This window comes from Neopelma chrysocephalum, unplaced genomic scaffold (genome assembly GCF_003984885.1).
Source record: "Neopelma chrysocephalum unplaced genomic scaffold, ASM398488v2 Primary Assembly neopelma1_119, whole genome shotgun sequence".
Classification (NCBI taxonomy): Eukaryota; Metazoa; Chordata; class Aves; order Passeriformes; family Pipridae; genus Neopelma; species Neopelma chrysocephalum.
The window spans coordinates 3,151,077-3,166,561 of NW_020897781.1; the positions used below are offsets into that span (position 1 = coordinate 3,151,077).

At 49.4% G+C, this 15,485-nt stretch overlaps 1 protein-coding gene across 3 annotated transcripts in view; it reads left to right on the top strand.

The window, feature by feature from the left end:
* LAMA5 (laminin subunit alpha 5) overlaps positions 1-15,485 on the top strand; it is an 88,322-nt gene that overhangs the window by 32,773 nt on the left and 40,064 nt on the right. For all 3 annotated transcript variants that reach the window (XM_027697169.1, XM_027697171.1, XM_027697172.1), the window contains exons 3-7: positions 5,277-5,394; positions 9,113-9,231; positions 9,589-9,759; positions 9,961-10,058; positions 14,934-15,049. In XM_027697169.1, coding sequence (XP_027552970.1) covers positions 5,277-5,394; positions 9,113-9,231; positions 9,589-9,759; positions 9,961-10,058; positions 14,934-15,049 — 622 coding nt within the window. The remainder of the gene's footprint in view (positions 1-5,276; positions 5,395-9,112; positions 9,232-9,588; positions 9,760-9,960; positions 10,059-14,933; positions 15,050-15,485) is intronic.

Genomic DNA, 15,485 nt, shown 5'->3' on the forward strand with positions numbered 1-15,485 from the left:
ATGCAAAAAGGGCAGATCACTGACCTAGAGAAGTTCAAAGTGAGTCAGAAGCTCTCTGCCTTTCCAGGGCTTTTCCACCTTCCACATACTTGTTTGTGGGGATAAAAAGTGCACAGAGAGACTTGATCTCTTGTTAGCTTTAGCTTCTGCCACTGGTGCAGTGCCAGCTCTGCCAGTTGTTTCCAAGCCTGACAAGAGCTCATGGCAGCTGAGCAGCCACTTGCCCGAATGCTGGTGACCAGACTGTGGACAGAGGTGACCTGTGCTCCCAGAGAGCTGCTTCTCCCTGCTGCTGTGGACTGATAACCCCATCCAGGCTCTAACACCTGCCACATCTTGCAGGTGGGCTTGTGGCTGCAGTGCTGGACCAAGGCAGTGCTTGGGGGATGGATGGACTTGGGAGGGAGCAAAATCATTTGGTCACTTTTGGAAGTGGGGAAAAATAAATAACACTCCTCCACACTTTCCATGGTGGTTCTTTTTCTGCTTTCCCCGCCTCTAGGTTTTTACAGATGTCTGGAGCTGCTGTGCAGTGACCCAGACTGGGGTGCAGTGCACCCCAAAACCCTGCAGGTGCCTGCTGTACGTGTCCTGAAGCCCTTTTTCTGGTGTGTATCCAGGAGGCCTCACCTGCCCCAAAACAGTGGGATTTATTGCTCATGCACTGCCATCGAGCTGCACCTGCTCTGCAGGTCCACCTGATCCTTCCAGGAAATCCCAAGCAGGAATAAGCAGCGCTGGCAATGCTGTCCACACACACGCTCCACAGGGATATCCAGCAGCAGTTGGGAAGAGATGAACTGCTTTGTTTTCACATGGTGCTGTTTTCATAAGTCAACGCCAAAGGTAATAAATCTGTCCTATGGAAAATGAGTGAGTGGTTTGCTGTATAAACTACTCCTGTGTGCTCCAGGGCCAGGAGCAGAGCTCTGTGGAGCTCCCGACCGGCACAGCCTGCTCATACCTTATTGTCAGAGGACCAAAAAGGGCCCCTCTCGTTGTTGATCAAAATGTAGTTGCCAATGTTGCAACAACACGAAGATTTGTTTGCTTATTGAATGTTATTGTATGGCTTTGTGGTGCCTTGGAAGTATCAGTGGGACTTCACCAGAACTCCCTCACCAAAGGAACACGGGATATGGCTGGTCCAGCTTGTTGTTTTGTTCCCACAAGTGCCTCCCAGAGCTGGAAAACTAAAATCACTTTCTCAAGGGAGGGAATAGAGGAGAAATGTGCAAGTTTTGCCATTGTACACTGCTTAGACAGGAGGATGGATGGATGCATGGACAGAGAACCTGCTGCTCCAAAAGCAGCTGAGTTTTTCTTGTCTCTCTGAAATCTTTTATTCTTGATGTCTTTGAACTGTCACACTGGGCAGCAATCAGAATTTTATTTTCATGGGATTTTGGTGCTTGATAAAGCTGCCCACTATCCAAAGATGCAAAGGGATGGAGCGTGGGAGATGGAGGAAATGCCCTCATCTCCATCTTCCTCTCCTGGCTCCAGTGCTTTCTCCATCCTTCCAGGCAGCGATAGTCACTAAGGAAACTTGCTTCTAAACCACTAACAGCAACATTAACTAGATGTAGGGATGTTACTATTTTGAAAGAAATCTGGTTGCTAATTAAAATACTGTCAGAATTTCCTGGCTGAAAGCTCGTTTCATGAAATCCCAGGCATTGGTCAAAGGTTGAGTTGTACCTGGCATGCTTTCAGAGGTGGGGAGAGCAAGGAATCTCTGCCTGGAGACAAGTGTGTGCATCAGATCTGGTGCTTTACCTCCTTTCTCCATGAAGGAGGGAAAAAAATTGCCAAAGCAGCTGGGAGCATAGAGGTTTTTATTCATCTGACTGATAATAGGAGCTAAATAAAGGCTTTGGAAAAAAACCCAACCATTTCTTTTGCAATATTGGTTGGGCAGAACTGTACTGGAACTAAACATGGAATGAAAAGTCTGGCTTTTCTGCCAGCTCTATTTTTAGAGCTACTTCTCCATCTTTGCATCTCTCTCTGAGATTTCTCAGCAGATGCACTTGAACCAGGCAATCTGTCGTTATTTTTTCCAGCAGGCTGTGATGTTCTGCAGGATAAGGATGTTGGATGGAGGGGCAGGAGACTCACCAGACTTGACAAAAATCCCCCTGAATAACAGATGTGGGTCCTGTTCCAGTTTTGGGTTCACTGCAGTCACAGACTGCTGAATATTTTCTGTGCTCCATTAGGAATGACCCCAACCCTTCCATGCTGGAGGGGAGTGACTGTGCAGTGTTGGCTGGCTTCTTTGTGTCCCAAAATTGCAGTCATGACTGGAATAAAATTCAGCAGCAGTCCAACAGCACACAGCAGTGCTAGTGATGGGTTTGGGCATGGAGGGAGGAATTGCATTTGGCTTTGACAGTGAATATGTGCACTGGGCTTCAGCTGAGCTGCTGCAGCTGATCCAGAAATAATCCAACAAGAACTGAGTTTTTTGGGTTGTTTTTTTTTTTTGCTTCCCTGTGAAAAGCAGTAATAAAAGATGAAAGCATGCCATCCCTGGTCTTGGACATCTAACCCTACCAGTGGGGTTGGGCCTGGCCTTTCAGAGAGCTCCCAGCAAGCATGGACACAGTTCTCCCCAATGCCCACTGTGTGTACGTGTCTCCCATGACTCAGAATGTACTGAAACCATCTGCATCATCTTCTTTCAGCTGGAGAGGGCCCTGATGGGTCAGGAGCCTGTGGCTGCCCGACCCTGCCCCTCCCTACCCCCCGGGGGCACTTCCAGCAGGACTTGCAACCACCAGCACTGAGTTCTTTTTCTGGCTGTTGTTTTCATTTTGTGAATCACTGAGCCCGAGGCTTGGTTTTGTGTCAGATTTCAGTGTTGCTTCAGTGTTTGTGCAAAAGCTGCACCAATTTGACTGCATGGTAATCCATGCCCTCCAGAGGGAGGGGACTTCTGAGAACTAGAAGCGTGCAAGGAGTTTGGACTCAAGGACATTTCTTTCCAGCATGAAACTGGACATTAAGAGGACCCCCTGCCCCCCAGAAACTCCATGGGATTTATTGACTATAAATTTGTAGCTGGCATTGCAAAACGAAATGCAGAAGAGAGGGATGCATGTCACATTTCTAAGTTTGTGTTTGTGGTTGCTGTTCATTAAGAGCAGAGGCTCCCCCAGTGCCTGAGGCCAGAACATGTAAAGGCACTCTGGAGCTGCAGGGAATTTTGTCCAGCTAAAGGCAGTGCTAGATTCCAGCAGGAACATTAATTTATTCCCTGGAGAATAAAGCTGGAGGAGGGTTTACAGTGGAGGGAAGGTGTAACTCCACAGGCTGGTGCTCAGCCCTGTTACCATGCCAGGAGGCAGATGTTAAGCTGTGAGAACTGGTCCTGCAGAGAAAGCAGCTGCCTGAGCTGAAGCCTCTTGGGTTTCGCTATCAAATAACAGCTTTGCTGAGAGTGTAAATGGGCAGAAAACACTGCTCCTCCAAAAAAGCTTAGTCTTGTGTGCCTTGAAAACACATGGAGGTTGCAGAGGAGAATTAGGGCAGCATTTAGGTCTGTTTTCCCTCAGTTTTTACTAAATTTAAAAGGATGTTTGTTTCTCCTTTGATTTGGTTTGCAAGTCTTTTAGCATTAGGGAACTGTGCTGGGTTTCTCCATTCTGGATGGAACCAGTCCTTACGGGTGCAAACCCTGAGAGGTGACAAATCCCACCCTCCTGCCCATTCCCAGCTGGAGAATGGCCTCTGACCTGCTGTGCTTCATGTAGATTTCCCAGATGGATCTACTTCACTCCTCCCCGAGCATCTCTCTCAAGCCCCCTTAGCCTACTCCCAGGTGTGAATTCAGGTACCACCAGTCTGCAAAGAAAACCAGAGCAATTCCTGATAAGCGAAGGAGAGGCTGCCCCAGAACCAGAGGAGTGTTTGGCAGGAGCCTGAGAGGTTTTTGTCTGTATGTCCTGCTGAGGGGGTGACTGAGGTGGTGCCAGTCCACAGGGCTGCACCATCCTCTTGCTCCATACCCACACACCAGCACTTGGACCCCTTGTCTGAATGACTGTAACAAGATATGTGCTTTTTTGATGACTTGGTAGATTTAAATCCCTCTTCCTTGTTTCTTCTGCTCTTTAAAAAGTCTGTTTTGGATTGTCAGGGCTATTTTGGAAGCATGTTATTATTAATGTTTGCCCTCTGGCTCAGCGATGTGTGTGGCTGGGGCAGGGCTGAGGTGGTGGCTGCTGTTCTGGCCCTCCTGCAACTGGTCATGGCTGGGACAGGTGGGCTGAGCCGGGCACGTAGCCGTCCTTTTCCTCACCTTGCAGAACTGTACCTCTGGATACCTCTTAGTCTTTGGGGGGGTATGTGCTCATGCAGCTCCAGCTCTGCATGAGGAAGGACTCCTGAGCTATAAATCTTTGCCTTTCAAGCACTAAACTCCCTTTTGGGTTGTTTTTGACGTTAGGAATTTTCTCTGATAAGAGAACTTTATTTGCCTTTAAATATCACTTTGTGACAGGATGATGGAGTGGGGATTCTTGGAGCAAGCCGGTGCCAGCCAGGGAAGGGAAATTCTGCTGGGGCTTTTGTTTCTCTCTAGCACTGACATTCTAGCTCTTTAAAGAGTACGTTTATTTTATACTTGGCAGGAGTGTGTGTGCACATGTCAGTGTCCAGACAAATGGGAGAAGCCCAGTGTTGGATCTGTGCTGAAGCCAAGTGGGTCTCCTGCTCTCCCCTCTCTGTGGCATCTGGGGAAGAGGGAGCTGTGCTGGGGCTTTTCTGCAACCATGTTCAAAACACAGATTGTGTGGATGAACCAGGGCTGCCAAATGGAATGCCTTAAAAAAAAGAAAAGAGGATTTAGTGATACTGTGTGCAAGGTGCAGTTGGGTGTTCCCTGGCTGGCAGGTCAGTGTGTCACCTGTTACCTCAAGAACAGCCCAAAGCCAAGTCCCCCAGAACAGTGTCATAGCTGGTTTATAGTGCTGGCTGCTTAGGTCAAGGCTAAGTCTAAGGTGTCACCCAGCACAACCTGGGTACAGCCCATAGCCACGAAGTCTGTGCTTTGTTTGCACGCAGTGGGAGCTGAGCTCCCTAATCTGGCTCCCTCCAGCAGCCGTGTTATATCACCATCCTTTTAGATACGGAGGATTTTGCTCCACAGGCTGCTTGTGAGCAGCGGGATCTGCAAAGTGCCAGCTCTTTTATTCCACTTGGATCCCACTAAGCTTTCCCTGGTTCTGATGCCTCAAGCAGCCAACTGACTCTGTGTTCCTTTCTTTCAGCTCTTCCACGTGGCATATGTCCTGATCAAATTCGCCAATTCCCCTCGTCCTGACCTTTGGGTGCTGGAGCGATCAACTGATTTTGGCCTCACCTACGAGCCCTGGCAGTATTTTGCCTGTAAGTATTTCAGTGTTGCAGGAGAGCTGCAGCTCAGTGCCAGGTAGTGAGGCCGTGGTGAAGAGGGCTCTTCGTGCAAATACAAGGCTGGGTTTGGAGCTGTTTCCATGTCATTACTGTGATGCAGCACACGTCCTGTGTTTCTTCTGCCCAATAAGGCTGCGAGAGTTGAAGCTTAGATGCTCCTCAGGGCAGGAGAATGTTTTTCCTCTCTAGGACTAAATGTATTTTTTAAAGTATTGTCATTGATGCCCACCCAAATCTATGGGAATGCCGAAGTTGGCACCGGTGTCAGTAGTTGGGCATTGTTGATCAAGGTCTGGAACTGAGACTTCTTGTCATCTCCTCCCTGCCCTCTTCTCTGTCTGCTCTGTACTATCCCAGACTGGTGTATTTCAGCTCTTCCAGATGCAAAACAGCAGCTCACTTCCAAGTGCCTGCTGTCACAGAAAAGTCTGAAAGCAAAAAACTGTCCCCTGTTCTTGGATACAGCCTGTGGAGGGCAGGGAACCGCTGTCCTGCCGCTGTGCGAGGTGGGATCAGAGACAGCTGGCTGGACAGGATGGCTGTGGAGATCCAGTCTGTGCATTCGGCTTCCCCATTCTCTGATTAAAACCTTAAGAAACAGCTGGTTCTACAAAACTCTTCTCCCAGAGGGTCTATGGGGTAGCCGGATGCTGAGGAACTTGTTAACCACCAGCTCCTCCCAGAAGCAGCAGCAGTAATTGGTAGAAGATGTGAGTTAAGATCTACAGCCAGACCTTAAAACCTGGCAAGGAAGGACCTGGGAACACTCAGAGGCCTTGGCCTGGGCTGTCCCTGAAGGCTCATATTTCTGGCTTACCTGTCAGCCTGTGCTTTGGATTTCAGGCCCTTTATTGTGCAAGAAAGAGCTGCAGACATGTTACTGCTGTGTTGCCTTAGTGTGGTAGCTCCTCTCCAGTGCAGATGTTTTCTTCTCTGCTGTGTGCTAGTAGGGAATTACTGCTGTCGAATCCCTCCTTTGCTTTTTTCTATAGTCTCTGAGAATTTATCTTCCAGCTCTGAAACCTCTCTCAGGGCCCATTACAGTTGTGTTTTTGCATGGTCTGGGGCTGCATGGAGAGCTCTTGCCCCACTGGCTTGTTCCTGTGTGTAGTGGCAAAGCTGCAACATCTGGAGTCCTCTTTCTTCCTGCAACATCAGGCCCTGTTACCACCACCCTGGAGAAGTGACATGCAGTGGCACAGCCCAGTGGAAAATTCCCATGGAAATAAAGAGGTGGCTGCTCCAAAACCTGCCAGATTCGCTAGCACAAGAAGTCCTTTTCAGAGGTTTATTTCTGGCATGGGGAATTCTGTAGGTGGTCTAATAAAAACATGTGTCAGGTCAGTAAGAGGGTTAAAAGCAGCTGGCAGAAATGCAAGTGTTCTCCAGAGATGCCAGCAAACCTTGCCAGAGGTGGCACCGTCCAGCCCAGCTCAGCTCAGTGCTGCCTCTCAAGCCGCGCTCATCGTGGGAGGTGTTTGATTCCCCAGGCCCCCCAGCCAGGCTGCTGAGGTGCTTTTGGGCTTAGCTCTGTGGGAGTAGAGAAGTGCCTGCTGTGGAAAGTGTCTACCCTTGCAGCTGATGGATCTTCTCAGGGAGGGGGACTGGAGAGACTGTGGCAATGCAGGTCTGTTCGTGGTGGGGAGGCACCGTGCTTTTCTCAGCCACTAAAAGAGAAGCAGGAGTGCTGAGGAGAGATCTATGGGGGTGTTTATCCCCATGAAAGGCTCCCCACGGCATTTCAAATGGGGACAGGATGTGAAAGATGCTCGCTCCCATCTGTCTGCGCAAGCCCACAGAGCCTCGTGGTGTTGTGCAGGATCAGGGTGCAGGATTAGCCCCTTTGGTCTGGCTTTGCTGGGCAGTGCCACTGCAGAGGGGAAGGCAGCCACAGCACAGAGCAAGGCTCCATCCTTTTCTGCTCTTTCCTTAAAGCACTGCTGGGGTTTAAAGCTGACGGGTTACTCTGCTTTAGTTCAGAGTGCCCATTATCTGGCTCACACAGTTCTGTAGATTTGGAGCAGTTCTTTGGTTTTCCTCATGCTGAGCATCCTGTCTCTATGCCCAGCCGTGGCAGCTCTCTGGAAATCAATCATCTTGAGCCAGTGGTGACAGGCTCCTCGCCTGGGGCTTTAAAAGTAAATTGCCTTTAAAAAAAGCACCTGGTAGAGGAAAGCTTGGCGGCCAGAGACCTTATGTTAAATGTTTCCACATCTTCCTGTGGACGCAATTGAGCTCTCACTGTTGCCAAAACAGTGTTTCATGGAGTGAGGCCACGTTGCTGGGACAAGGTGTGGGTGGGTGCAGGCCAGGGGTGAAGGTAGGGAGGCAGAAGCTCTCTGCTCCCCCTTTGCTGCTCCTCCTGCCTGGCTCAGCCTACCCGAGCAGCACATGGAGTGAAGGACCTGCCTTCCTGAGGCACATTGCGACAGATTTTGGAGGATTATTCCCTTGAATTGGGTTAACGTTTCCCCATCAGCTTCCTGTGTGAGCTGAACACTGCTGGCAGGAACAGCAGGTTGTGTTGGCTGCCTTTTCTTCCTTCTTCTCCACATGGAAACACCCTCAGGAAAGCTGCAGCGACATACGCTTCAGCATGCACTGCTCTGAGGTCCTGGCACAGGTGGAATGGGAGTGGGAAGACCAGCAGCCTTTGTCCAGGCTCTTCCTGTGGGAACAGTCCTTGAGAGTGGCACAATGTAGGTTTTTGCATGGGTAGATGTAGGTGCTCACCACCCTGCATGATCAGGTCCTGAGCTGTCCCAGCACGTTCACTGTGGTTTGGTTGGCCCTACCAGCACAGGGATGTCAGACATCCTGGGGACAAGGGTGCTGGACTTGCAGGAGAACCTATACAGGGGCCAGGACATTCCTGAAGCTGCAAGGAGAGTCTTGGCATGCAGTGTCCCCAAAGCAGGTCACTGAGCCAGCACTGTTTCTGTCCTCTGGCTTTACCCAGCCTTGCATTGCCACTTAGTGGCAGGAGCCCTCGTTTGCTGTCCCCAAGGGGTGGTTCTGGGTGGCTTTGGCATTTCTGTTTTGTAGTGTTGGTTTAAGAGCAGTTGCAGAGTTCATATTAAGGTGGGGGAAGGAGACATCCTGCAGGCAGTTGCTCTGCCTCTCCCAAATACTGCAGGTCCCCTCCCCACACCTGCATGTCCACCCTAAGTGGTGGGAGGTGTCCATTGTGTGATTTTGTACTGGCTTTGGGACTGACCCAAGAAGTTTAGGAGCCCTGTGAAATGATGGAACAGCTCCTTCATCAGGAGCAGAGCCCTGGCAGCAAAGGGCCCTTCCACAGTTCAGTGGAAGCAGTGCAGCAAATCCAGTGCCAGCCAGGCAGCAGATCCAGACCAGGTTTAGATCTCAAGCTGCTTCAACTGTGAGATTGATGCCAAAATAAAGGGGTGGGTTCCTCTGCAGGTGGTTGCAGTAGGTACAGTAGCCATTCTCGCTTTCCTCATTTACTGCAGAGAGGTGATTTGGGGCGTTTTCTGCCTGTTACTGTTACAGTGACTCCCTCACATGTATTTAGCCATGACAGAGTTAATGATACAAAGCAATCTGTATGTAGTAAATGCTTAACGAAGATCGTACACCCATCTCTCCCATGGTCAGCGTGGGAAAATCCATACAGGGCTTGGAATTGTTCCTTTTCTCTTAACTGCTGTCTTCCCTGGTTGATGAACAGCTTCCAAGAGGGACTGCATTGAGAAGTTTGGACAGCACACCGTGGATCGTATCACCAGGGACGACCATGCCATCTGCACTACTGAATACTCCCGGATCGTGCCTTTGGAAAATGGGGAGGTGAGAAGTTTTCATCCCCTGGAGTTTCCAGGGTTTCTCAGTGGCTGTAGATACTTCTACTAATTGGTTCCCTCTTGATTTTCGGATGCCACTTAAACTACTCAGTTAAACCAAATGAGATTGGCAGGGAACTGATTCAATCGTGCATAACTGGGTTCACCTAAAGGAGAAATTAATTTGCCCCCACCCCACAGGATTACACAGATTTTTCTCGTAGAATCCCAGAATGGTTTGGGTTGGAAGGGACCTTAAAGACTGTATCATTCCAACCCCCTGCCTTGGGCAGATGCACCTTCCACTAGACCAGGTTGCTCAAGGCCCCATCCATCCCGGCCTTTTCCCTCCTTCCATTCACAGATTGTTGTCTCTCTGGTCAATGGGCGACCAGGAGCCATGAACTTCTCCTACTCTCCTCTCCTGCGGAATTTCACGAAAGCCACCAACATCAGACTGCGCTTCCTGCAGACAAACACTCTGCTCGGGCACCTGATGGGCAAAGCTTTGAGGGACCCTACGGTGACAAGGAGGGTAAGGCAGGCCTTGATGCCTCTTGCTACTGAGGTGGAACTATTTGAGGGTTGTGCATGCAACCTCTGGGGAGAAGACATCCCTGGATGTTGCCTTGGGTGGGATCATTTTATTGCGTGAAGTCCTGCTGAATCCTGAGTAGAAGAGTTACAAATCTTATTTGTAAAGGTACTAATGGCCAACTCTTCTTGTGCTCTCCAGTATTACTACAGCATCAAAGATATCAGCATTGGTGGGCGCTGTGTCTGCCACGGCCACGCAGACGTCTGTGATGCCAAGGACCCCAACGACCCTTACAGGTACCTTTTTCAAAGTCCCAGTTCTGTGTAAAAGCATTTGAAATATTGTGCTAAGAATGGAGATGCCGGTGTGAGTTATGTCCTGTCCTGAGCTCGTCATTGTGCCGGCGCTGCTGATCGTGGCTCTGCCCTGAGAACGAATCAGAAACTGCTCCAGACAAAGTAGCAAAAATTAAAGGTCTTGTCAGACTCTTTTTCAGCCAGATCAGCTCCCTGGTCTGGTTTCCCTGTCCACAACTTTGCCATCCCATGGGAGCAGAGTGCTGGAATGGAAAGGTGGGATACTAATGTTGAACACGGAAGTTTTCCATCAAAGTCTAAGGCTGGTTTGTGAACTTGTTCAGGGAAGTCTCTTGCTTCCCACGTGACTTCTTAAGGATTGGGACAATGCTGTCATAAATAGATGAGAATTGTCTCATCAGAAATAGATAAGAATGAGAGTCCCCATGAAACCACAGGCTCTGCTGCCCATTTCTAATCATAAAAACCATAAATTGGTTATGTATGTAGCTGAACAATTACTCTTTGCAAAAGAAAAAGAGCATGCAAAGCAGTTACATTTTGGCTTATGGGACTCTTCCCATCTGCCTTGGCAACTTGGAATGCCAAAGAGCTGCTTCCAGCCATGAAAGTGTTGCTTTTAGCCATCTGTTTGCAGCTTGAATGTTGCCTTTATAAAAGGGACGGGTAGATTCATCTGGACAAGGGAAGCTTGTATTTCTTTTACATCAGGATCATGTAGAGCTTTTGGATCTTCTAAAATAAAATTCCAGTGAGTCCCAGCCAAGGTTAAAGCTGTTAAGTACTAAAACAAAGATGTATTGGTAAGCAAGTCTGCCTTAGTGTGCCAAACTGTCTGACAAAAGGAAGTTCATAAATATTTGAATGTACAGTCCCTTGTTTTTCAGACGTTGGTGTTGCTGGATGCCAGTACACCTGTATACCAGGGCAAAAGGCTTTATGGGGCCAAATCATTCTTTAACATGGAAATGCTGTGACATTTCTTGAGTGAATCAATGGCTTGGGGCTCTCCAGGAAGGGAGGGAAAATTGAGCAAGGAGAGATGTGTTGGAAATTCTTGTTCAGTGCTACTTCTACTTGCAACTGTCTCTTGCTTCCGAGAATTCCCCTCCTTCCACTCTCATTTGGATGCATTTGGCATCTTTGCTCTTGACCCCAAACTGTTCTCTGATGTCGCAGCACATATTGGTAAGCAGCTGTTGCATTTCACCCAGAGCAGATTGCACTGGACTGGAGGAGAAAACATTTCCTACTTGGGTGCTTTGTATAGTCATCACATAACAGCTCTAAGTCCTTTGGGATACAGCAGGAAAAGGTGCTGGGTAAATAGAACTTCTCATGGCATTGCTGTACCCTGTTAGCAAGCCCAGGAGCACGAAGGAGTCAGCAGAAATGTGATCCTTTCAGTTGAGAAAATGAGTAATTGGTGAAATGCTGCCATTCTCCAGGCTCCAGCAGCAGCTGTGTCTAACCTTCCTGCTGAAGTGGGCACTGCTGGGAAGGCATCCCAGCCCTCCTACCCTCACACAGGATAGAGCCAGCTCATTGATACCTGGGGTAATGCTATGTGCCAGGAGGCATTGCCGGGGCAGCTGGGACTCAGACACACTGTCCCCTCCAGTCATGGGCCCCAGCTGACAGAAACATGTGTCTTCAGAAATCTGTGCAGTGTGTCCTTCTGCACATGTCCTGCCTCTTCAGATGCTGATGGGTGACAGCAACAGGGCAAGGAAATGCAAACAGAGGAATGTGGGTTGGCCTAGCCCTGTTAAAAGTCCCAGTTATTGTCTCTGCTTCTCATTGTAACTTCCCTCTTCTGCACACCCTGTGTTTCTTGTGCCTGTTGCCCAGCAAGGCAGGATGAGCACTTTGATAGAGGTGAGGTGAAACCTTGGCAAAGACTTTGGGACATGATGAAGCATGTCTGTGAGCTGACTTCCTGGCCGTAAATGATAATGTTTATCCAGCTTTGGAAAGTTTCTGTGAAGTGCCAAGCTATGGAGGCTGCACATCCAGCTGTGTAAAGCTGGCAGCACGTCTGGGCCCTGGGTGAGTGTGGATGAGCAGGGACCTGCAGTGTGTGGGCAGGTACAACTTCCTCCAGGCTCCTTGCACTTTTCAATACTGTCTGTCTTTGCCCCAAGATGGAATGGGCTGAATTAAGCAGAGGGAAGGAATGTTCTCCTGGTTAAAGATGAACACCAGCAGGATCAGGCACAGCCCTTTCTCCTGGCAAACCCTGGGAGCAGTGAGATAAGCATCAGCAGGAACCTGGCACGGAGAGCCCAGACAGGAATCCTGTGTTGACATGCAACTGCTCAGGTGTGTTAACATGACGTGAGCTCAGGAGAACTCTGCAAGGGCTCTGCATCTGTCTGATAAGAGCAACTGTTTCTGTGGGTACACCCATCACAGATGCCACAAGCTAGAGAGGAGACAACTGAAGAGTCCAGCTCTGCCTCTGTGCCTGATGCTGAAGATAACCAACAAGACAACAGCAGCCTGGCTGGTCAGATACACATCTGCAGATGAAGGATGCTTTCCCACTGCTGGATCCTGAACTCTAGCTTCCTCTTTCCCATTTTGGAAGGAAGAGCACCATGTGTGCTGGTAGATTTGTGCCATCTGTCAGTCTCTTTTTGCAGGTGGTTTTTCCTCAGTGCAGTCAGAAGCAGAGGAAGGGGCTTTTTTTTTTCTCTTGATTGTGCGACTCAGATGTCCCAGCCAAATCCAGATGTTGTAATGCTTGTGTGCTGCTCTCACCTCTGCCACAGCTGCTCACTGCAAACTGTTTAGTCTCTCTTGCTGAGCATCAATTCCAGTGGGAAGACTGCGGTTTCATTTCTTATGTCAGGACAAGCAGGAAATATGTGCTATGTGAACACAGCCGCTCCCTCTTCTTCCTTGTGTATATTCAATCAATGAAACATGTAAATATTGTAGTTTATGCACATTTGTCCATAATTCATTAGCAGCACGGATTCAGCACAAGGTGCAGTAAAGCCACGAGAGATGAACTCTCCAAGAGGTCGTTCCTAACTCTGGACAGCACAGACTAAATAAATAACTCCTTCTCCATCTGAAATGTGCATCTTTACTCGTGGAGTGCCATCTCTTTGCATTCTGGGAATGGAACCAGTGCTTTTCAAACATCTTGAACATTAAGGAGCTGGGGTGTGTGGCTGGGGCCACGTCCTCCAGTCAGGGAGATTAACACTGCTCAGCAGGTTTATAAGTTCCCTGACTCAGTGACCATCTTTCTCCACATGTATGTATATGGATGTTAATTTTGATCTCCAGCTGCTGCCATGGAAAGAAACCCTTAAAATTTTGTTTTCTTGGAAGTGCTGAGTGGTAATCAGCCAGGTGAGAGGTCTGTGGTTGGTTTTCTTACAGAGACATGGCCCAAGTTTGCCTTTCATTGAGTCTCCCCCCCTTGGGTCTGCAAAACACTGGGAGAACAAAGTTCCTACTGAGCATTTCAGGGCACTTTTCTGCCACTTAGGCTTCAGCCAGGACTCTACCAGCCACAGCCCAGCCTGGGAATTTGGGCAGGGACAGGGCATGATGAGTGCTCAAAGACCTGACTGCGGCCAAGCATTCCGTGGCATCTTCAAGGGGAGGACCAGCAAGCAGGGCTGGGAGCAGCACTGGGACCTCCTTCCTGTCAACCCCTCTGGCTGAAGCAATCATGCTGAACGTGGATCCTGATTGCATTCCCGCAAAATTTCAGATCATCCTGTGTTTGATTACAGTGAGATCATGCTGCTGCCTCTGTCTGGCAGTACATACACTTGCAGGTCCCACATCTTAAAATTACGTGTAGGTGGAAACCCTGGCACTCAGCTCACTGCAGCCACGGATGAGTGTGTCTGCACTCCTGCACTTCACCCTGAGTGACTGCTCCTTTTGTCTCTAATGTTTTAAAAAAATTACATTTATTTTTAAACACTGCTTTTGAATGGAAAAGCATTGGAGGGAGGGAGGGATGGGAGTGGCAGACAGGCCCTGAGGGGAAATGAGTAATTGCACAGATAAAAGCTGGAACATGTTGTATTATCCATAAGTCTAATACAACAGAACGCGTTTGTGTTGGATGGGAATCGCCTTCTGCTAAGTGAAGGTTTTGGAGATGATGTCACTGCTGTTAATGAATCACCGTTGTGGTCAAGCAGGGACGAGATCCGTCGGTTGACTGTCGAGATTTCTTGCCTGGCGCCTCCGGAGCCGCCTGTTTACCCAGCACAGCCCTGCCTGGAAAGCAGGAGGTGCATTTCACAGGGAGCATGGGGCCAGCATCTGCTAAAGGACTTAATTCAAATTTCATGGCTCCTCCCTGTGGCACAGGCACACCTGGGGGAGCAGATGGCACCTGTGTGGCCCCGCTCCTCTTCGGCTCTCAGCTGTCATTTATTCCTTTCACGCTGCCCCTGCACAGTGGTGGGGACATCCTTGTGTCCCTGCACCACACTACACTACACAAGTAATCTGCTTCAGCTCAGGCTTCTACCACTGCCACCTGCAACCATTTCACATTTTATTGTCTGCAGAGCTGGCTTGGCAGCGTCACGCTGATTCTTCTCTAATCCTTGTCTCCCTATGAAAAAGAGAGGAGTGAAGGTGGAGGAGAAGGAAGGGAGAGAATGGTGCTGGAAGAGCCAAGTTTGGTGTTCAGCTCAGAAAAAAATAAATCAGCAATTAAAAAGTTGAAAAAAATGCCTTAGAAGCCTCTTTTCCAGAATATTTGGATTCGCAAGTATCACTTGTTCGTGTATCTGACTAGTGGCAGCTCCCCATCCCACACATCCCTGTCATCACCCCAACCTTGTCTGTGCCCTGTTCCCCTCCCTGCAGGCTGCAGTGTGACTGCCAGCACAACACCTGCGGCGGGTCCTGCGATCGCTGCTGCCCCGGCTACAACCAGTTCCCGTGGAAACCTGCCACTGCCGACAGCGCAAACGAGTGCCAGCGTGAGTTGGAGTTGGGATTTTCCCTTCCTTTTCCAGCTGCTTTGCGAAGCACACCAGCCCTGGGTGCTGCGGTGCAGAGAAGTCATTCGCTGGACCGGTGGGGTTGGTGGTGTGCGGGACTGGGTGATGGGGAGGTCACTGGCACAGCAGAGAGGACTGTGCACAGTGGTTGGTGGTGCTCAGTTGAGGCTCACACAGGGAGGTCCACCAGGTCTGTGTGGGATTTGGACTCTGCTTATGTTCCAGTTCCTCCTGCGTGTCCAAGCGTTCGTGCAGGCAAGTCTCGTTGCTCAATTCTGTCTCCAAGATGAATTACGTTTGGACGTGTTTACATACAGGACATCTTAATTTGTCCAGAGAAGCCTTTGGTCGGTGCCGACAGTGGAATTCCTGCTGTACTAGGAATGCAGAGCACGGAGCACAGCTACGCCACACG